Source organism: Danio rerio, chromosome 17 (assembly GCF_049306965.1).
Source record: "Danio rerio strain Tuebingen ecotype United States chromosome 17, GRCz12tu, whole genome shotgun sequence".
Classification (NCBI taxonomy): Eukaryota; Metazoa; Chordata; class Actinopteri; order Cypriniformes; family Danionidae; genus Danio; species Danio rerio.
Window position 1 is genome coordinate 34935719 of NC_133192.1, and position 22973 is coordinate 34958691.

At 38.3% G+C, this 22973-nt stretch overlaps 1 protein-coding gene across 6 annotated transcripts in view; it reads right to left on the bottom strand.

The window, feature by feature from the left end:
- Positions 1–62: 62 nt before the first annotated feature.
- Positions 63–22973, bottom strand: part of efr3ba (EFR3 homolog Ba (S. cerevisiae)) — a 61145-nt gene continuing 38234 nt past the window's right edge. For 2 of the 6 annotated variants that reach the window (XM_021467451.3, XM_073927775.1), the window contains exons 8-22: positions 19904–19982; positions 19303–19438; positions 18517–18678; positions 16471–16582; positions 16327–16378; positions 16007–16179; positions 13616–13853; positions 13110–13238; positions 11837–11904; positions 11336–11463; positions 11068–11159; positions 10617–10665; positions 9100–9203; positions 8924–8973; positions 63–3710 (exon numbers count right to left, since the gene is read on the bottom strand). In XM_021467451.3, the coding sequence (XP_021323126.2) occupies positions 3611–3710; positions 8924–8973; positions 9100–9203; positions 10617–10665; positions 11068–11159; positions 11336–11463; positions 11837–11904; positions 13110–13238; positions 13616–13853; positions 16007–16179; positions 16327–16378; positions 16471–16582; positions 18517–18678; positions 19303–19438; positions 19904–19982 (1672 nt within the window). In that variant the 3' untranslated portion in view covers positions 63–3610. Of the gene's footprint in view, positions 3711–8923; positions 8974–9099; positions 9207–10616; positions 10666–11067; positions 11160–11335; positions 11464–11836; positions 11905–13109; positions 13239–13615; positions 15785–15867; positions 16180–16326; positions 16379–16470; positions 16583–18516; positions 18679–19302; positions 19439–19903; positions 19983–22973 lie in introns of those variants that run through there. The other 4 variants (XM_021467450.3, XM_001921904.9, XR_012393026.1 and 1 more) reach the window with 3 other exon arrangements.

Sequence of the window (22973 nt, forward strand, 5' to 3'; positions counted from 1 at the left end):
GAACAACCAACAGCTCAAAATCACTTAGCGGTTGCCAATAAAGCTTTAAACACAGGCCAGACTTTAGTTTGAATTCATAAAATTAGTCTTTAATTGATATTCACATCACATATGTACATCACTTTATGATTTCATGTAGGCAAACATTCACAGAACACAGTTCTGAAGTCATATTGGTTTGCGGTGTCCATATCTAAACACACAATAGACTATTTACGATCCACAGTGTTGTGATGATCTCACTTATTAAAAATAAATAAATAAATACATTTAAAAAATGGTAAAAGCACAGACAAAACACTCAGTGCATGCAGCGGCTGATCAGGAAAGACAAAACTTTGATATTTGATTTCATACATGCAAAAATCACCTCACATGTAAGCAGCCTAGAATATTCCACCTGTTGAACATCGTAGCCATATTTGACAGAAGATAAAACCCACTTGTTGATTTTTATGCTTGTAAATAACATAAAAGGCATCACCAAAAATAAATAAAAAGTATCACGACTTGAGGGGGAAAAATACGCAAAAGACTTTTAAACCAGAACAGAATGACATGACAAACACTTTCAAATTCTAGACAAGAACAAGTCAAGATGAATCGCACAACATTAAGTATATTCATACAACACGATGACACAGTGAGCTTTAAAGTGCTGCGATTAACTCTGGGAGAACTAAAATCTGGGCATAAAGCTGAAAGTATTTACATTTTATTTTGTAAAATGAAAGAATAAAGAAAGAAAACTTTACAAGGAACAAATAAAACACACATTTCATGGCAAAATAGTTTGTTTCCATTAGACCCCAAAAATAAGAGTCTATAAATGTGCAGCCATATTTAGAACTACCTTTTTACTGCAAAATGTGAATTGAGTCATCTAACTGTGTGGTTCAAGAAAGAAAAAGTGAAGTTTACTTGCACAAACCTTACTTGCTGGCCCTTTTTATACCTAAACTTCACTGTCATGTATGTCACAGCATCCTTGAACCCCCCCATTCCTACTCATCCCTCACCATGTGGGATCTGAAACATTCTGCATTAGAGGCACATAAAAAAAGTTCCTAAAGCCTACAGACTCTAGTATGCAAATGAAACCCCTTAAGAGAAAAGTATACTTTGGACGACCTGTTTCACAATGTCTGCATATTGTCTGCATAACGTAATTTAGTGTCCATCAGTGTGCACACTGATTTTTGCATCCATGGTCAATGTTGAGTCCACTAGGTAGTACTGTGCATGTGTCCATCTGTGCTCTTTCACATTGAGTATACTTGAAAGCTGTGCAGACACGACATTCACTTAATTGTACTTCTTTTGTTTGTGAATGACATTATATGCAAGTGTTAATACAGCGATTACAACAGGGGTGTCCAAACTTGTTCATAGAACACTGTCCCTCAGAATTGATAAAGTTCTAAAGTCAGAGTTGGGAATTTCAGAAGTTAAATGACTCTTTTATGACATTGATACGTTCTGGTCTATCACACTTTCACCATGTGAGATGTGAATATTTCATAACATGTACCTAAAAAAAACTAAGAGAATAGAAAATGCTAGCTGTACTTTCAATACACCTTTAAACACAAATAACTTTATTTATTCCGTGGTCTGTTGAAATTCTTGATTCTTATTTTGGTTGAAACGCACAGGTAGTTACAGTAGTTACTTTTCAATTTTGCCACAATATCAAGTTTTAAGAGTTTTTCAAGTGAGAATATAGTTATTTTAAAGTCAAATTGGTAGTTTATGTATAAGGATAGCGAATGTTTAAAAATGTTGGAAGCGCCAGGCGGTCAGTAGCGGCTCCGGCAACGGCTCCCCTTGAGCGAAGCTTTATATCGGCCACACCATCTCAGGACCTTCCGCTGGATCTAATCTTTAGCATCTCTGTTGTTGAAACGTGATATATAATTAATCTTTGGTGTCTCTAACGGTCAGTCTTTAGACTTTTGAAACTATTATTTGTTCTTAGGTGTATATTTTTTTTGGCAGAGATAACTTTCAAAATTTATTTATGACCGTAAATAATGTAATATTACACTGATCCTGCAGGTTTGGCCAGTTGTTTTTGTTTTAAAGAAGAATGTTTTCTTATCTGGTTGATGCAGTGGCGAGTAGGTAGTGCTGCCGCTTCACAGCAAGAAGGACGCTGGTTCGAGCCGCGACTGAGTCAGTTGGTATTTTTGTGTGGAGTTTGCAGGTGCTCCGGTTTTCCCCACAGCCCAAAGACATGCGGCACAGGTGAATTGAGCAGGCTAAATTGTCCGTAGTGTATGTCTGTGAATGAGTGTTGCGGATGTTTCCCAGAGGTGGGTTGCAGCTGGAAGGGCGTCCGCTGCGTAAAACATATGTTGGATAAGTTGGTGGATAATTTCGCTGTGGTGACCCCTGATTAATAAAGGGACTAAGTTGAAAAGTAAATGAATGAATGAATGTTCTCTCATCTGTCCTGGATTGATCGGTTATCTGTGATGAAATCGGATCGTAATATTAGCAGGTAACAACAGCATGCTCTTGCTCTCTTTCGCTCTCCGTCTGTCAGACTGTCACTAAATCTAACCTAATGTTAACGTCTTATGATGTTGTGTGCTTGCTGGGGTGTTTTAAGTATATTATGGTAAGGGAAGCCCTAACACATGTCCTGATTGAGTTCCGGGACTTCTGGGTCTCCTTGGTGCAAAATAGAAGGTAAAAAGCGAAGATCAGATCACAGGTAAAAATGATGAATTACACATCTTTCCTTTGGCTAACTTTATCAGGGCTCTGCATCGATACACACACACACAGACATATACAGTCAAGCCTTAAATTTTGGGCTTGACTGTATATGTGTGTATTATATTATACAGTAGCATCTGTAGGACAGTGACTTTCCATGAGCAGGATTGGACATCACTGGATTACAGTGTTTGAATGATGATACAGAGGTCTAACTTTACTACGAAAAAAAAAAACACATTCACTTCCTAACATGGCATGATGTCATTAGGCCATCACTTCTGATTGGAACTCTGCATTCATTTGAACTGGAAACTATTCCCTATGTTTTAAGTTTAGCTTCTACTCACAAGTTTTTCAATGCATTAATTATTGCTTTAAATACAACTGTTATTGCAGCATGTAGAGACGGTTTTAACATGCAAACAAAGCTTGTATTTAGCTAAACTCCGTACACAGTTTTTTGGAAACATGTCTAGGACATTCGTTGATGTTCTCAACTTATTATACAAAATTTAAGGCAGCTTTACTTATACAAGAAAACCAACCACTTGCTCTGGACAGCAGACTATATACACTTACACAGCGAAAACATCAAAACCCCATTCTGCTCTCTACGCTATCAGACGAGATACGATCATTTGTCGATAAATTGAGTCCTAGACTAAGTGTATAAGTGCATATTTAACCAAACATGTGGTATATTCTCTTGGTTTGTTTGTCCTTGTCGCTGTAAATAGACCTCAGGATAAAGTACAGCCATAATCCCTATCTAAAGTCTTATAATACACAGTTTAGAAGACACAGAGTTACACCTGGACACTGAGAAGGAGTGATAATGGTGGGATGAAAACAGCTGTATGTGGTGACGGGGGCTCTATGTGTCTCAGTATACACAGAGGTCTGGAAACTTCATCTCGTAGACTGGTACAGAGCGACTCCGGCCGTGACCGTTACCGACAGAGCCAGACGGGCTTGGTGGAGGCCTATTCAACAAGCACACACAGACAGAGGAGAAATAGAACAAGTGTTTATCATCCGGCACATAATTGTAGCTAATTCATTTATTTTATTTACTGAAATGTGGAAATGAACTGCTATTTTGGGAATATAATGTACTGAATCAGTATAAAAAGTAGCAAATTTATTAAGGATAATCTAATTACAAATTAGAAAATACTTTGTAAGATACCTCATTTCTGGCCACTATTAAGCTACCATGACTCATTACCATAATTCATTAATTAACTCTATTTTGTTTGCATTTATTTTACCAGGAAAACCACTTGTGCTTGTATCTTTATGCATCCGCGGATTGTTCTGTTCTTGGTTAATAATTGCTTTTACTATACGTGTTGTATTGTGTTCTGTTCCTAAGTATTTTTCATCAAAGAACTCTTTTGTTAAAACTCTGGAGCACAACATTTCACAGAAAAACCAGCCGTCAAAGTGAGTATAGATAATTACTTTGGGGCATTCCTTCTTCTTTCTTTTGTTTTGTCTTTAATCCTCTCTTTTGGCTGAATCTGCCAACCATATACTGTAATTACGCGAGAATTAAATCTGGGACACTCATTAAGGCTGATTTAGGCTTCTGCGTCAAATGCACGCATATGCTCTGGCACAGCCTTTGTGACGTCGCATAGCCCTTGCTGTGTCTGATGCTGAATGTAACTTTACGTTGCAATGACTCTGATTGGTTGCCTTGGCTGTGGGGACGAGTGTGGGCAGTGCTGAAAGCCATGAGCTTTATGGAGTGAGTGTTTACAAGTGTCGAGTCACATGAAGGAGCTCCAGATGGAAACTTTTGTTTCGGGTTTACCTAATGATTTAAGTTGTCGCATGTCCACCGGTTCCCGCCTCTGATTGAGCAAGTTTGAGCTACTTGTAGCATTCAGAAAAAAACAAAACACCCATGAAGAAATTTGACACAGGGGAACATAAAAACCTACTGAAAGTTAGCGCTTCGGAAGTGTTGTTGCAGAGCAGCACTAACAGCACGCAGAAGTATAAATGCAAGACTATGCAACGGCATGCAATGTGGGTTGCGTCGCTCACTCGATATTAGGGGCCCATCATATCGAATGCGTTGAGAGGCGTCTCTTTTAAATGGTTTACTAACAGCCGCAATCGTTTTGCGTGCTCCTTATGCGCCCTCCGTTCCTCATGTTTTAACCATCTGCTGCGCTTAGTGTTTTTGCCCTTGAAAAAAGCAAACTCTGAGCGGAAAAATCGCGTTATGCCATGTGCGTCTTTTTCATTCTTTAATCAAAGGAAAGCAGAGGTGGGGTTTCTGTTGAGGTGCCTTCAGTGTTTGTCAAGAAAACAACAGAGACTTGTGAAGATGGAGAAGAGACTTGTGGTTGCTGTTTTGGGTTATCCAGAGCTGTATGACTTCACAAATCATAAATATCACATTAATAATTATTAAAATTATATTAATATCAACAGTAACAGTCTCGACCAATACCTAGCTGATCCAGTCGCTGCCTAGCGACATAAAAAAAGCGCACATCACTTCTTTTTTCTTGTCAACAAAAAAGGCAGTGAGGTGCACCACGCATTTTTGGAACGTAAATGCGCATTCGGTGTGATCAGCCCTTAAATCAGCCTTTACTCAAACAAGTTCCTATCACTAAATACCTCCATTATATTATGTGTAACCTGGTATGTGAGCCCTGCAACAATTTGGAGTTGCTAGTGGATTTGAATGGCATAAAATGAATCCAAGCGCAAACTGCCAATGTGGAGGATGAGCCACTACAATAATGTTAGTATCTGCCCGGTATATCCTCTAATATCTGCCAGTTCCTGTCGCAACATCCACCTGGATCATGCGACAGCTGCCACAGGACAACAACCGTGCGCTCACACACCAGCTATAGGGTATGGTGCATGCTATAGTGCATGTGTTCATGCACAGCTTTTCTCAGCTGATGTAAGACAACAACAGTCAGTTTTCGCTAGTTATTTTATGTCGCTTGGTGTGTCCAGGGCTGAGGTCCTTTAGCGTAACCTCCACCAACAGGTAGTGTGAATTCACTTTGGGCCTTCCAGTTGCTCGGTCCTCCAGGGTTTGAGTATTCTGCATGTCCTCCTCTAGCCTTTCAGCCATGGACTCCATCTTGCCTCCAGCCAATTAGCTCCCTCTGGCTCCATGCTTCTTTGTGTCAAACGTGACCCATCATCCCACTGATTCCAACCAGCCTTAGTTAAGGGGGTCGCACACTGGATGCACCATTCAGCGATGTACCATGCAGCACCATGCATTTTAGGATTCTAAACATAGATTTCTATCAAGGTACACACACCGGCGCCGCAAGTCGGCAGCTGTCCGCTGTACCCAGCTACGACTGAGGACACTGTTCTCCACATTTTGACATCTGAATAGTTTCATTTTAAGTAACAATTAAAAGTGCGCGACTGGTGTGCGATACTTCCAACTGTCATGTGCGCGCCGTGTTGTGGCGCTGAATGGCCCCATTTAGTCTCCTGTGGCTCCATCCTTCTGTGTCTTTTGGTTGCCTCCCTGCCCCCCAGCTCCACGTATGTCCTCAGTCTGTCTTCCGGATACCCATCTCCACCTCTCTACATTGGCCCTTCAAACCTGTCTCTGAAGCTCTGTTTCTTGAACTCCGCACCATTGCTTCTCCTTCCAGTGATTCTATCATGAACCTCAGTTCTGGCTGTATTCTGGGTCGTTGTTTGGCCCTTGGCTTCTCCCCCATCTTTGCCGACCTGGTCCTCCTTGCCATCTGCTCCCTGTTCTTCTCTTTCTCTCTCCCATGCAAAGTTGAACCATTTATGATGCAAGGTTGAGTAAGGGCTGTGCAATTAATCTAAATTAAATTTTGATTTCGACTTTCATCAATTATGAAAACAACATTACTCAAGTCTGCAATCATTCCTCTGCAAAGCACAGTTTCACGTAGAAATGATCGCATTACAATGTAATTACAAAAGTCATGTAATTTGACTTTTGAAGCATGGGTAATTGATCAAATAAATTAACTAGATTCATTCATGTTTCATGTTGTGCTGTTCTGTGCATGTGCTCAGCCTCTTAGACGAAGCAGGACCCGACTAGATTTTTTGCTGTGCGGGAATAGGTTTCGATTTAAAAAGTACACACTGTAGTGGATGGTACCTCTGGTGTAATTTGTTGCACATGCTGAACGCATGACCAGTGCTTTCTGCATGTGTGTTTTATTCGCACAGTCTGTGCACCCATCATCTGCATAAATGTAAATGGGATTTTTTTTACCCTTTTGTGCGATGTGATAATACCTCAAAGTTTTATCCTTTAGCAGTCAAAGGGATCGCACATTGGATGTGCAGCTTGGCACAGAGCCATGCATTTTAGAATTTTAAACATAGATATCTATCAGGGTATGCACACCAGCATTGCAAGTCGGCAACTGTCTGTGTTGCTTATCTACCACTCAGGACACTGTTCATGTTTCTGCCACACCACAGAGTGTGTTACGCTCCGGGAATTTTGCATGTGTGTGTCTCTCTTTCGCTCTCTCTCTCCTTCTGTCTTGCACACACGCAGACCTGTTCTCTGTCTCTCTTCCCTCTCTTTCGGTTTTACAGGTTCAACCCCCTTCAGATTGACACTGGCTGTAGGATCAGTCAATCATCATTATCTTCATTAAGGTGGCGGCTTCTGCTGCCAATCTGAGTAGTCGCCAGGTTTTTAAAAAGTTGACGAGTGGGACGCCGGACAGAGGCTTTTGTGTTCCTGTTTTGTTCTTTGTTTTAATCTGCCTCCCGTTTTTCTTTTGTTTTGTTTTTTGGTACTTAATATTGCTTTGCCAAAGATGTTGTTGCCATTTTGTTTATTTTCATTAATTTTCTTTTTGTATAGACACACTAGGTTTAGGAGTGAGCACTGACTTTCTCTGCTTGGTTAAGTTTAGAGTAGGTAAGATAGGGCATGTAAACGCCGAAGACTTGCTTTCGATTATTTTGTTTTCAGTTAGGTAAAAAGATTATACTGAGTTAGTTTGATTTTTGGAGTTTTGTTATTTTCTTTTCTTTTAGCGGCACTTTCGTCCTTCTCCCCTGTGGGGTTTATTGTTTTTGGATTATTTAGATTTTATAAATTGTATATAATTTACCTTTTGTGTTTTGTGTTGTTTTTATCTATATTCTTCTTTGTTATTACTATTTTCTGATTATCTTTGATTTTTGTATGATGAATTAATCTCTTTTTGGCAGTATTTTGCTTGATGCATGGTTCTTCTCCCATATTACACAAAACTGTCACAATATAAATGTTACTTACTTTGGTCCCTAGTCTAACATCAGGAAGTCGTAACAGAACGCCATCTTGTTTACTCTTAAATAACATGCGAATTTGCACGTCCGGCAAATGTTACTTCCAATTGTGCGACACACCGTAGGCACATCTGGTGTGTAATCAGCTTCAGAAGACTGGAATCTCAGGTTAAAGGGGGCACTCATGTCTAATACCAAAGGCATAAACAAAACTCATTTAGCCTACAATCTTTACACAATCTACAGTTTTATCTGTTATCTCTCTCTTTTGGTAGTACCCAATTTAAATGTGAAATTTTGAAAACCAGATCTAAATTTAGCGGCAATGATCAGATAAAAAATTATTCTAAGTGGGCATTGGGTGAACAAAGACTAAATATACAGCGGGAGCGGTCGAGTGTAGAATAAAACCTGGTGGAAGCAGGATTTTAAAAATCTGTCCCGTGCAGACTTCTAATGTAAAGTCATCTTTTAGTTCAAGCTTCACCTAAATGGTCAAATACATGTGGCATTTTAAAACTCTTTCGCACTTAGTGATAGACCCTTGTTTGCTATGTAATCAATGAACATATTCCTGCTCAAACATCTTTGCTTTTCATTATTAATCAAACAAAAGAAAAGGACAAAAATCTGCTCACTGCTCTTGATTCATATACATTTGTCGCTTATAAGAACTCAATCAATTTTAGTTCTTACAGTAAAGATAGTAGGTTGTTCCTACATTCCCACCACTATTTAATAACCATGACAATTGATTAATTAATTAAACCTAAGCTTTTTGCACTTTGGTAAATCATCTGCATATGTAAGACCCTCAGTTTCTGTTCTTGATTAATTTTTGTATTTTGTATTTATCATTAAGGAACTCTTTGGTTTTCTACTTCACATGAACATTACAGAAAGAAATTTTATCTACCTGATTGTGATTTCGAAGATTTGGTTTAGTTTACTCTGCAACAGGGATGACTAGAAAGAAAAGGAACAAAGAGTTAATCCTCAGCATTAAAGGAAATAAACAGAACAGGAGAGCTGTGTTTATGCTTTTTGATGATAAAATTAGAGACGGAGTATGTGTGTGTGTCATGTACTCACCCTGGCCCCACAGTGGGCTGCAATCTCCTCAAATGGAGCGGTCTGAAACCTCTCTACCACTTGTCTTCTGCGCTCTCTCTCCAGCTCCTCCACATTCACGCTGTCTACTGAACACACACGCACACACACAGACACGGAAGACTCTTAGCTAACTGACATAGACCAAAAAACCTGAAAAAGTTAAATGTAATGATTCTATTACAAACAAAATATTTTAGTACTATATCTTCTCCAGTTATTTGTATTTACTGATTTAGAATTTATTTTGAAAAAATTTTAATTATTTATATACAACATTAATTAGAAAAACAAATGGTGGCCGAGAGCCTAACATGCTGCAATTTAAGAAAACGTGCAATTACAAAAAACACTGCAAATTAAGAAAAGATCTTCATCAGTTTGACAGTCTGATCCTCACAAAGCTAACACATTTTTCAAAAATGTGCTGTATTTTTAAACAACACAAACATTAATAAAACGTTCTGCATTTTCTAACAACACAAACAATTTACGAAACGCACCGCATTTTGACATAACACTTTCAAATAGCAAGGGACCCTAAAACGTTACAGACCTGGCTATTTAGGTTATGGTTATTAAGGCTAATAAAATACAGAATACAAGGGAATCAACAACAACAAAAAAACTCCCCTTTTAAACTTTTTCTAACTTCACTGAGCAATAGTCACGGCACAGCAGCATCCATCACGTTTTTGGGTCCACTTGAAACATTTTTGTTGTGTTCTGTTGTTTTTGCAAGTGTTGTGAGATAATGCAGCGAGTTTTTGTAAATTGTTTGCATGGTGATAAAAAGCAGCATGTTTTATTAATTTGTCTGTGTTGTGAGTAAATGCAGTCCATTTTATTAATTTGCTTTGTGAGAAAATGCAGCGCGTTTTATTAACTTGTTTACATTGTGAGTAAATGCAGCGCATTTTATTCATTTGTTTGCGTTGTGAGTAAATGCAGCGTGTTTTATTAATTTGTTTGCGTTGTGATAAAATGCAGCAAGTTTTATTAATCTGTTTGCGTTGTGAGAAAATGCAGCACATTTTATTAATTTGTTTACGCTGTGTTAAAATGCAGTGTGTTTTATTAATTTGTTTGCATTGTGTGAAAATGCAGCTCTTTTCTTATTGTGTATGTGTTGTAAAGTTTTGCAGCATGTGTGCTGTCAAATTGATGAAACTAATTTGCTGGCTTTTTTTTGTAATTGCACGTGTTTTCTTAAATTGCAGCACGTCAAGCTCTCTTTGCCACCGTAGAAAACAGAATTAGAAATGCTAAACATGATACAAAAAAAGACATCTCTCATGCTTAAAAAGGCCATATTTATTTAATTAAGTATACTATAATTACTATATTATTGTAAAAAAATAATTTAAAATTTAAATTGCAATATAAATTGCTCAAGCTGTATGTTCAACATAATTACTTCATTGCAGACCCTAAACTATTGAATTGTAGCTTATAAACAATTTTAATGCAAGTAAAATCTCAAATCATGCAAGACTTACCAATGGCTTGTTTAAGAGTTTCAAATGTTATCTGCTCTGCTGTGGACCTCTGTAAAGATAGCATGCATGCATTAGAAAAATACAGCTGATAGCCAGTACAATAGACACGAGTAAAAACAGAGGACACACACGCATGTTGGTTTTGGTGGTTTACGAGGACTCTCCACAGGTGTAATATATTTTATACTGCAAAAACAGTTTATTATATGGCCTTACCCCTAAGCTTGCAGGAAACCAGTGGCAAATTTCAAAGGTAAGAGGACAGAGTGAAGTATGATTTTTAATTGTTTGAACTACAAGCACATAAGACATGTCCTAATAAACCATCTTAACATTGTAATACGCTGGTCATATCCATGTCACTATACAAATTGGTCCTCATAAATACCAAAACCAGTAGACACACTAACTCATTTATTAGTGTCATAAAGATAAGCATATACAACATTACCTGCTCTTTCTCTGGACTGTTTCTAGACTCCATCTCTAACTGGAGAGAGACTGTGTCTCCAATACTCTTCCTCTTAGACAGTCTGTCTTCATCTGAATAATAATAATAAAAAAACAATATTACAATTTTAAATGCATGCCCAAGAAAAAAAGAATCTTTAAAATCGTGAAATTTCCTTTCTTGCTTGAACACATACTGTATTAAGAAATACAAAACTGCAACAGGCATCTAGTTTCAGTGCATGTAAAGCTCATGCTGAGATTCAGACCTGTGATCTGTGGGATGTACGCAGTGGCCAGTCTCTCTGTGTTATATCCGCTACCGCCCAGCATCTCTGCTATCTTAGCCTGTGCAAACAGCATCTCTCCCTCCACCTTCTCCAGCTTCTCCGGGATCCTGAAAGAGAAGGAGGCTGTAAATGCTGTCCCTCAGCTTTTTATTCACTCGTCCAAGGGAGTAAAAAACAAACAGATGAGAGCTGTCTGGATGTTTTCTGGGTTTCATAACCATTTGCTCAGCACATCACAGCTACAAATGTCCCCCAGTATGATCATATAATGAAAAAGCACTAGGATTATTGAACCATTACTGAAAGACATTGAGGAAAAAAAATGTACTGTATGTTCCCTAACTAGTAGACACAGTTATGAGAACTGAGACAGAACTGCATGTTTGTCTCTTAGTGTGAACTCTGTTTCTGATAATGCGAGAAGAGCACTGTGGTAGTCTGAATGTATAAAATAATTTGAAAATGACAAGCATTGCTTACTTTGGACTCTCAACAAGAACATCCTCTGGCAGCAGGAACGGAACAAGTTTCTTTCTTGATTCAATTACCTTTAGAGAAAAAAAACGTCACTCCATCACTGTGTCTAGAGACAGAATTTTCAGTCATCTTTAGTTGGAGTCTTGAACAGTCAGATACACATCTAGGTTTATTTCATAATATCAGTATTTTCATAAACATAGACAGTCATGGCTCAAGTGCACATAAGCATTCTGGGAAATTCAAATGGTAACATTATATTGGATAATTAAAGTTAATACAAATAAAAGAAAGAAGAAGTCACTAATTGCGTTTTCCATTTCTTTATTATTTTTACTTGAATGCAAAATATCATGTATGTAAAATGTTTAATATAAGTTTACTGCTTTAAATTAAAATGACTTTTTTGTTTAATAATATGTAATAATAAAAATAATGTAATACGTTTGGTATTATTAATAATAACTGAATATATTATTTTAAAAAAATCTTTATTTATTTGTGTTGTTAAAATTACAGGTTCCATCTATTTTAGCTTTTGTCCCAATTTACAGGTTTTATTTTGTATTAATTAATTACTGTGGCCCAAAAACTGTAATGTGAACCATGAGTTTGTAATATATTTAAACATACATGAAATAATTAAGACACACTAACAGGTCAAGTAAAAAAGAATATAGTCTAGCACACATCAAGAGTGTCACGGCAGAGTTAGTAATTGTAGAATTTACTGACGGATGATGGATGGACAGACAGACGAATGGAGCAGGATGGATGGATGAACATATAGATATACAGACGGACAGACAGATAGATCAATAGATCCATCCATCTATCCATCGATGGATCGACAGATGGATAGCTAGATGGATAGACAGACGGATGGATGGATGGATGGACGGATGGACAAACAGATAGGTAGATGGACGGATGGATGGATGGACGGACGGACAAACAGATAGGTAGATGGACGAATGGATGGATGGATGGACAGATGGACAAACAGATAGGTAGATGGATGGATGGATGGATGTAGGGACGGACGGACAAACAGATAAGTAGATGGACGGATGGATGGATGGATGGATGAATAGATGGATGGATGGACAAACAGGTAGATGGACAGATGGATTGATGGACGGACGGACAAACATAGGTAGATGGACGGATGGATGGATGGATGGATAAATGGTTGGATGGATGGATAGACAGACGGATAGATGGATGGACAGACAGACGGACGGATGAATGAATGGAAAGATGGATGGCTCTTTACCTCATGGACGTGTTGGCAGAAGGTGGGCACAGTGGTCAGTTGGCTGATGAGGTTGAGATATGCAGCAGACAGAGCATGGATGGCACAGCGGGAATAAACAGGAAGTGTGTCATCAGTCAAGGCAAGGTCCTGAGGAAGAGGAAGCGTTACCAAAAATGAAAGAAAAAAATGCTTAGAAGCATGTTTTGATAATACAAGTTGATAGCCATTTTTATGACCTGTCAACAAGGCAGATTGTTGTATACAGTGAGTACTTGAGCAAAATGTATGTTAGCTTTTAACATCTATATTTAATAACACCAGTGATGGGAATAGAGGCATTATAACTAAACGCAGTTACAGAGTTACTTTTGTCCATTTTTTTAGACTTAATTATTGGCCATCTCTTGGTTGTGGTCTGTGCAATAAATACAAACATTTCTAAACCATTTCTGATTATTCCATTATAGAAACTATAATTACAATAAAAATGCTGATTAAAACTGGCACAAGGTTGAGAGACAAACCTGTAAGGCCAAAGCCAGTCGGATAAGGTCCACCACCACCTCCTCATTGGCGAGCTCCACACAGATCAACCCTAGCAGTGTATGAAGAGACTCAAAGTGCCGCTGGACGCTGCTGTCTTCTTTACAGGCCAAGTAAATGTGACGGTACAATCTGTGGCTGTGTTTCTTCATGAACAAGTTATCCTGTCTGGAGCACTTGTCTACTTTCAGCTTCAGTATTGAGATGTCTGATATAATTCTGTATGGGGGAAAAAAAGAAAGGTTTGTAAAATGTTTCGTCAGTTAATGTAAATCCTCAGTGACCTATTGAGGGAAAACTGCAATACTTTGTGCAGTTACAAAGGATAGTTCAGGCTTTTTTCTGTTAAATACAAAAGAAGAGATTTTAAGTAATGTCGAAAATGAGCAGCCATTGGCTTCCATAGTAGGAAAATTGAACATAGCTAAAACATAAAAGTCAACATTACTTCAAAATATCTTCTTTTTTTGTTGAAAGAGAAAAAAGAAAATGATAACAAGTGGGGGGCAGGGGGTAAATGATGACAAACTCATTCATTTTCTTTTCTGCCCTTTTTTTGTCCCTTTATTAATCAGGGGTTGCCACAGCGGAATGAACCACCAACTTATCCAGCATATGTTTTATGCAGCAGATGCCCTTTCAGTCGCAACCTATCACTGGGAAACACCCATACACTTTTGCATTCCCACACATACACTACAGCCCTTTTAGCTTACCCAATTCACCTATAGTGCATTTCTTTGGGCTGAGGGGGAAACTGGAGCACCCAGAGAACATGCCAACTTTATTCAGAAATGCCAACTAACCCAGCCTGGGCCTGAACCAGTGACCTTCTTGTTGTGAGGTGATCGTGCTACCCACTGCACTACTGTGACGCCCCTTTTGGGTAAACTATTGCTTTAAATCGTATTCATTTGTCACTAAATATGGATGTTCCATACTCTTAAATCTGCAACAAAATTTAAATCAATTTTCTACTCTAAAGTTTTACATTTTTTGCTCTAGCCATTTGGATAAATTTGACAATTATTACATTTACCACAATAAAGAGTAAAATGTACACAGTTTTATTCAAACTAAATTATTGTTTTATGACTAAATAAATCGGACTTGTTGGCTACCCTTAAGAACGCAACATTCTTAAGGGTAAAATGACATTTTAATAATTTAGTTATTAATTTAAAGGTGCTGTATGTAAGTTTTTGACTTTTGTAAAGCATAAAATTCATATTAAAAATGTATTTCATTCAGAAAGGCTTTAAAGGACACCGAAATGCGACCTCTGGTGAACAGTAGCAGACTCCGAAATGAGACGCAGATTAAAAAAATTCAAATATTACAAAACATTAGGTGAGGGTTACATTTTACCTGTGTGTCATAACAACACTCTGTGAGATTTGCAGTGATAAGCAATTGGGCTGTTTTCACCAGACGCAGCGCGACAGAAATTTAAATACAGCCATTCAGAAGCACAGAATATCCACTTACTCACAAAATGGTAACATTTATAATCAAATGAATGCATATTAACCCTCGTTAACATTATTAAATGTACATGCTGAATCATTGATGTATGTTGGTTTGCACTATTTTACAGTTCTAAAGTTCAAACTGTTTATTTAATATTCAAGATCTAAGGTGAAACTGCTGCTGCTTGAAAGCAGAAGTTCTATAGGCAATGGAAATAAATGTCATGTAAAAGGGCATTCAAATTCACGTTGTTAGCATTTAACACTGAATAAAGAACATGAGGTGCACCTGAGGTGATCATTGTCATTTATCCAGCTGTGAGAAACAGAAGCCGTTTCTAATATATAATTTGAGGTGCTGGTTAGGAAAAACTTCTTTTAATATAGAGAATATTCCTTCTATCACGTGCCATTGCTTTTATTTAGAATACGGTTTAAATTAGCCTTTAGGCTCAAGACTAACTCCTGTTGGTTGTCAATCTGGCAACCTTCGACTGCGTTTGTTTTGATCCAGGAATGCAATACCTAGTTCAACCACTATGTGTAAAACTTACATACTGCACCTTTAAACTTGCACGTTCACATACAGCAGGGGTGGCCAACCCTGTTCCTGGAGAGCCACCTTCATGCAGATTTCAGTTGCTACCCATATCAAACATTCCTGAACCAATTAATTAGGACCTGAACACCACGTGACAATTACAGGCAAGTGTGTTGGATATGGGTTGCAACTGAAATCTGCAGGAAGGTGGCTCTCCAGGAACAGGGGTTGGCCACCCCTGACATACAGTATCATACTGTTGTATAAATGTTAAATAAAACTTCAATTAAAAAAAAAAAAGACACATTACATAACAACAAAAAATAAATATTATGCTAGGAGTTTTGTCAGTGTGCCCCAACCTGACAGGTGAAAATTTGTGCCGGTTGTCATGGCGATCGATGATGCTGATGAGGATGTCGAGCACGAGCAGACGGATCTCAGCGTCCTCCATCAGAGTGAAGGACAGAAGAGGGTCCAGGAAGGATGTGGGAAGTGCTGTCAAAATGTTGTTAGACTGGAATCCTGCTGTGACCTGAAGGAGAAAGAAAGAGAATGAGGTTTAAAAGACAACCAGATGGTTTAGACTGCATCAGCAACTGTGGATATGATGAAGCAGCAGGGGAAGGAAATGATGTGCCATAACGTGTGATTACAGTAGGATTGACACAAACCAGCTCACCTGCAGCAGAGACTTGAGCAGCATAATCTGGATCATCCTACTGCCCTCAACCCTGAAAGCAGAAACAGGCATCTATTGAGCAAATTTGATCTTGAGCCAGCAGAAGTACACTGTAAATGTGTCTAAGCTGTAACCCTGTCTCACCCAGTGTTGGCTGACCCCAGAGCAGGATACATGCCTGGCACAGGGATTTTACCGATGATGAACAGCATGACTTCAGAACGTTGGTAGGTGGGTAGCGTGTTTGCAAACGAGCCTGTAAACAAAGAAAGATGAGTGAGGGATTGTGTACTGTCAGCTGGTTAAATAAAGCCCTGCAGGAACACGCACCTAACCCTGTCTGTCTGTCTGTCTATCTATAGTTGAAAACAAAATCAATATCCCTCCTGTGAAATTTTTTTCCCCTTTAAAATTTTTCCTTAAGGATGTTTAACAAAACCAGGATAAAAAATGTACAGTTATTTGTATTATATATTTTTTTCAGGAGGATGTCTTATTTCTCTTAGTTTGTCTGGAAAAAAAACTACTTTAAAAAGTTCAATATTATTATGTCACTTAAGATTTTTTTCCATTACCTATAGAACAAATCGCCAGTTCATTCCACTGTGGCGACCCCTGATTAATAAAGGAACTAAGCTGAAAAGAAAATAAATGAATAGAACAAATCACTGTTGTCCAATCACTTGCCTTTTTAACCTTACTTTCCCAGATAACTTAATTAACCTAGTTAAGCCTTGAAAGGTGCCATAGAATGAAAATTTGAAAATACCTAGGCATAGCTGAATAGTAAAAGTTCAGTACAGGGAAATAACATACCCTGAGCCTCAAACACCAATGTTTCCTTGTTTTCATGTAAATCCTGTGTGTTTAAAAACAGGACAATTTAAAAAAAAAACTATTTAAAATGACTCTGATGATCCTCACTGGATCTTTAATATCCACGCCAAAGGCAGCGTTTGATTGGCCACAATGTTTTGTATTGAGATTACAACAATGATATTTAAGCTTACATTAAAAATAAGAGGTATGAGGACTTTTATTTTGAAAATGTGAGAAGCAGGGAGACTAAAAAGAAGAGCTAGCTAGGTGTCTCACCTGCACAGATTGCAAAATGCAGGATATATAGATTTTAAATATATTCAGTCATGCCCCAGACAGGAATAAAGTCTGTTTGAATTTTTTTTTTTTTTTTGTTTAATGTAATTTTTTTTTTTTAATTTACATCGTATGTTTGATGAGGCAACAAACACATGAATGTTTTTGATGTTTTTGACTGCACATTTATGCATTGTTTCATATCACTCAGCAGGAGTTGCAGGAGTTGAAATAAATTGCTGTCTGTGTTTCCATACATTTTAAAGCTTCAAAATACAACCCTAAATACATCTCTGTCTGACCCATTTGTTGTGTGTCATTATAACTTATAAGCCTATATTTCAACTCAGGTGCAAACTAAATTACTAACTAGTAAAATATTAAATCTTTTCATGGCAAGGACAAAATACATTGTTATTAGAAATTAGTTAAAACTAATATGTTCTGAAATGTGTTAAAAGTCAGTTAAACGGCACCAAAGAGCATAGAATCACCAAGAGGCGACACACTAGTGTGATTTGGGAAAGAGCCACTAGATGCTGCTAGTGTCATGCGGTGGCCATTTTGGAATGAAAATTCTAATTGAACAACAGCATATTATAAGTCTGTAAAATAAACAATTCAAAGTGCAGATTATTGTGATAGTAAGTGTTGTATTGTCGTATTTCAATTTGTATCTCACGTTTAATGTGCTTTTTCAATAAATAAATAAAAAACAAAGCAGCTGCTTGCCATTGCGACAGCAATAAGATCCAATGGAAGGCTGATTGCTTTTACTCCAAAATGGCGGAATCGCAGGGCTGTCGCTGGGCGCTGCTGTTGCAATGGAACGTTCTATTGAGTGTCGCCTCTTGGTGATTCTAAGCTCTTTGATAGCACTTGGGACATATTTAAAAAACAAAACAAATTTCACAGTAGGGCTAATAGTCTGTCCATCTGTCTGTCTGTTTCATATTTTCTATCTATAAACAGACATACAGCCACATCATTACTATAGCCACATCAATTATAAACATTTGTCAGTTGACAAATATTTGACTGCTGAAATCTAGCATGGCCAGATTGTGTATTCACAAACATTCATTGTGCACTCACCAATAGTTTTGATGACAGATTCTTGGAGTTGTCTCTCCTCATGTACTTTAATGACCTTGGTGCCCATGTTTGCAAAAGAGTCGTAGGATCCAGTGAGCTCGTAGTCTACGCTAAGTCTGAGCTGCTTTAGTAGAGTATTAAACACCTCCAGTACTGTGGGACCTGTGGAGTGATACAGCCACAACTGAACGAAAATATTTCTACTGAGATTTCTAATGTGCAAAACTGTTAAACAAACTGATTAAACAAGCAGGCAAACTTTTTTATTAGGAAGCAAGAAAGTAATGAAAGAACAAAAACTGGAAAGCTAAATGACAAAGAATGCCTTAGAACCCTGCTGAAAAATCCAGCTTAAACCAGCCTAGGCTGGTTGGCTGGTTTTAGCTGGTCGACCAGGCTGGTTTTAGAGGGGTTTTGGCCATTTCCAGGCTGGTTTCCAGCCATTTCCAGCCTGGTCTTAGCTGGTCAGGCTGGAAAATGACCAGCTAAATCCAGCTAAAACCAGCTTGACCAGCCTGGTTTAAGCTGGACATGGCTGTTTTTGGCTGGGCTCCCAGCCTGGCTAGGCTGGTCAAGCTGGTTTTAGCTGGTCATCTCCCAGCCTGACCAGCTAAGACCAGGCTGGAAATGGCTGGAAACCAGTCTGGAAATGGCCAAAACCCCTCTAAAACCAGGCTGGTCAACCAGCTAAAACCAGCCAACCAGCCTAGGCTGGTTTAAGCTGGATTTTTCAGCAGGGAAGTGTGTATTATTGTGTGTTTAGTGCTCCCTCTAGGGGTCTGGTACCTATAGAGCCACTGGCCTCTATAACAGCTGCCTCTGAGATCACCTCCACTATCCCAGCACGCACTCTGGCTGAGTTCTTACTGTTGGCATCCAAGTGGCCCAAAAGCTGCTGAATCACCAGATGAGAATGCTGGGACTATCAAAGGAAGTGTCGACAAAGTTAATATTTCAGTAACTTAAGTTACAGGGAAATATCAAAGTATACATTCATACTTAGCTATAATTCAAAATTATAGATAGTATACAGTGTCTGTTATCAATTATTGATAATATGTAAATAAAATGCAGTGTTTCCATTAAAAATTACATTTAAACCTTAAACAACCTTAAAATGTTTTGTGATGTAATAAGTCAATAAGAAATATTAAGTGGAACCTCATTTTAACATATAATGTAATAAAACAATAATGCAATTAATATAATTTGTAATGAAAAATGCATATTATGTTACATTTTTATATTTTCATATGTTTCAGTCCCCTGTACATAAGATACAAGGTCCCCAAATACCACATAATAATTTACTTGTCATCTTCCACAAAAATGTACTCTATTGAGTGTTTTATTTTGCATCACATTCAAACCAATTGTTTGTATCTACCTGAATGGAGTACATAATGATTTTGAAACAGCGCACTGCAAATGTTTTGCCCTCCCAGAGTGAATGGTTATCAAGGTGCCTGGAAACATATAAGCAAATTAATGATTAGCTTCAGCAAACAGAACAAGAAGCAGGAAGCAGCACACTAAGAAGGTCATAAAATAGACTGGCATAACAAATAGTGACTTTTGTTGTCCTGATATTTAAGGCTAACTTTAAGGATTATTTATTTTATTTGTTTATTGCTGTGTAGGTTAAGTATCATGGTTCCACATGGTTTTGCATTTGTTTTTTTGAATATAAAAATACTACACAAGCAAATATAAGCTTTTTAATTAACACTCATTCATCCAAGCATTCATGTTGCTTTTCCATGTACATTACTGTTTAGTTTTTTTCAATGTTTCTGAAGAAAATCTCAATGATTTTAACTAAAATACAGTTAATATTGTTAAATCTTTTTATATTTTTAAATATTATGAAATGCATTTATAGTTTTGATGGCGAGGTTGATTTTTCATCCATTCCTTCAGTCTTCTGTGTCACAAGATCCTTTTCTATTCAGTGTGTCTTGAATTAAATTGTCAACTGGTCAAAAATTGTTAATTAGTTAACAAACTAATTAAAAATAATTAATAAATTAACTATGTATATAAATACATATATTAATATCCCAAAATTTTTCAGCAGTATTGAATGTGTATTATTTTGTATGAATTGGAAATATTCGAACAGTCATAAAAGCTGCAACCCTGGACCACAAACCTTAAGTGTGAATTTTTTAAACAGATTTATGCATTACATGAAAAACAAGATTTGCAATGATATATGAATTGTGTACAACTATTTGAGTGTTAAAAATCATCAAAATACTGAGAAAATCGACTTTTAAATCTAAATAAAGTGCTTAGCAATGCAAATTACAAATCAAAGTAGGAATTTTTCAAAATTTATCATTTTGATCCATACAATATATTTTTTGACTATTGCCGATTTAAGACGTAAGGCAGAAAGGTGCCCAAAGTAGTTGGCCCATGGTAACCTTTGGTTTGGCCCACCATCCCATCTGAAAAGAGAGGGAGAATGATGAGGAGTTGTTTGGGGCAAATGCCTTTGACAGACATTGTAACCTTTTTTTTTTTTTTTTACTTGAGGAGCCACAACAATTGAATATTTCAATTAAATGTTGGAAATGAATCAGACTTTTAAAATGTAAATACTGCCAGTTGACAGACAGAGGACAATGCACAAGACAACGATGAGCAAATCAAGGCTAAGGCAGGAGCAGAAAGACTAGTGTATTCAGCACTGAACTCCATCGTGTTATAAATGGGATTGCTTATGTTTTAACAATAATAAGTTCATTATAAAACGTCAAAAAATGATACTGCATCATTAAATAAAGTAACATCTAGTTATTTTTAAATATCAGCAAATAAATTACCCATGGCAAATTTAATGTACGTTTCAAGAGTTCCCACTTAGATATGCTTGGCACTTATAGCAGGTTTGGCATGCTGTCCCGGGAGAGAACCCTGAGCTCGGAGATATTTGAGCCCAGGGCTCCCGCCCGGTCTAGAAGCATATCAGGAGAACCGAGATCAGGTAGGTCTCGATCGCTCCCCCTTTTGAAGGGGAGAAAAAGAAGGAGGAGATGGGGTGGAAGGGGGGATTCTTCCAAAATGAAGATAGTGCAATGGGGAGAAAGTGATCCATTTATACTAAGCTAGGATCATTCTGATTGGATTATTACTGATTACGGATGAGTGGCCAGCGGTGCACAATCATATCACGTGCTCCTCTCGAAATTAGTTTATGAAACTTCACTTCAAGAGTTCCCACTTAGATATGCTTGGCACTTATAGCAGGTTTGGCATGCTGTCCCGGGAGAGAACCCTGAGCTCGGAGATATTTGAGCCCAGGGCTCCCGCCCGGTCTAGAAGCATATCAGGAGAACCGAGATCAGGTAGGTCTCGATCGCTCCCCAAAAAATGCCTCTAGCTCGGGACAGCAGCCGAGTATTTCAAAGAATTTCCCCCAAAAAGCTAGAAAGTTTTCACTATATCCGGCTGCTGGATATAGTAATTAAGGAATGAAGAAAGAGTAGGGGGCTCCAGTTGGAGCAAAGTTTGAAACTGGCTCCTGTGGAAGCCAGAGCGGGGGAGGGGGTTGGGTGGAGACTAGTGAAGGGGGGCCATAAGGGGTGGGCGGGGTTGGCTCATTAAGAGTCAAAAATGCTCGAGGAACACTCCAAACAGAGATAGAGCAGGGAAGTGGCAGCGCTATATATAAATATATATGTATATATGAGAGAGTATATAAATATATATATATATAATGGGATAATCTAAGGCCTGGAGGGGGTGAACAGGAGACTTCTGAGTCAGAATGGGCGCTGCGGGAGTTGGGTGCAGCAATTTTTTATTTTGCCATCTCTAGCAGAAATCGTGAAGTGTGATTTGGGCGGTGGAGATTTCTGCTAGAGGGTGAGTGGCAAGTTTGGCCAGACTCTTGCTGGAGTCGATGCTCGTGGAACACTCCGACTGGAGATGGAGCGGGGAGTGACAGCGCTCTATATAAATATATATCTATAAACAAAAGTCCATAGATATACATATATAATGAGTTTCAGTGGCCTGGGGGGGGCAGTGACTGACCCCTGCGGGGGTCGGCGCCCGGGGAACAGGGCAAGCTGGCCTACTCTAGCAGGAGTCTGGGAAAGGGGATTTGGACAGTGAAGACTCCTGTTAGAGGGTGACGGGATAAGTTAGGTGCTCGAGGAACACTCCGTTAGGAGATGGAGCGGGGGAGTGACAGCACTATTATAAATATATATCTATGTACAGGTGTATATAGATATATATATATATATATAAATAAAGATTGCTAAGGCCTGGAAGGGACGGTGAGACGACCCCTGCGGGGGTCGTAGCTCGGGGTAACACTTCTGCGGAAGTCAGAGCTTTAGGGGGGGCGGGGTCCGGCAGGAGTCGGGAAATGGGAGGGGGCTGTGAAGACTCCAGCGGAAACGGCCAGGGTGGCGGGGTGACGGGGGGCTTGGATGAAACTC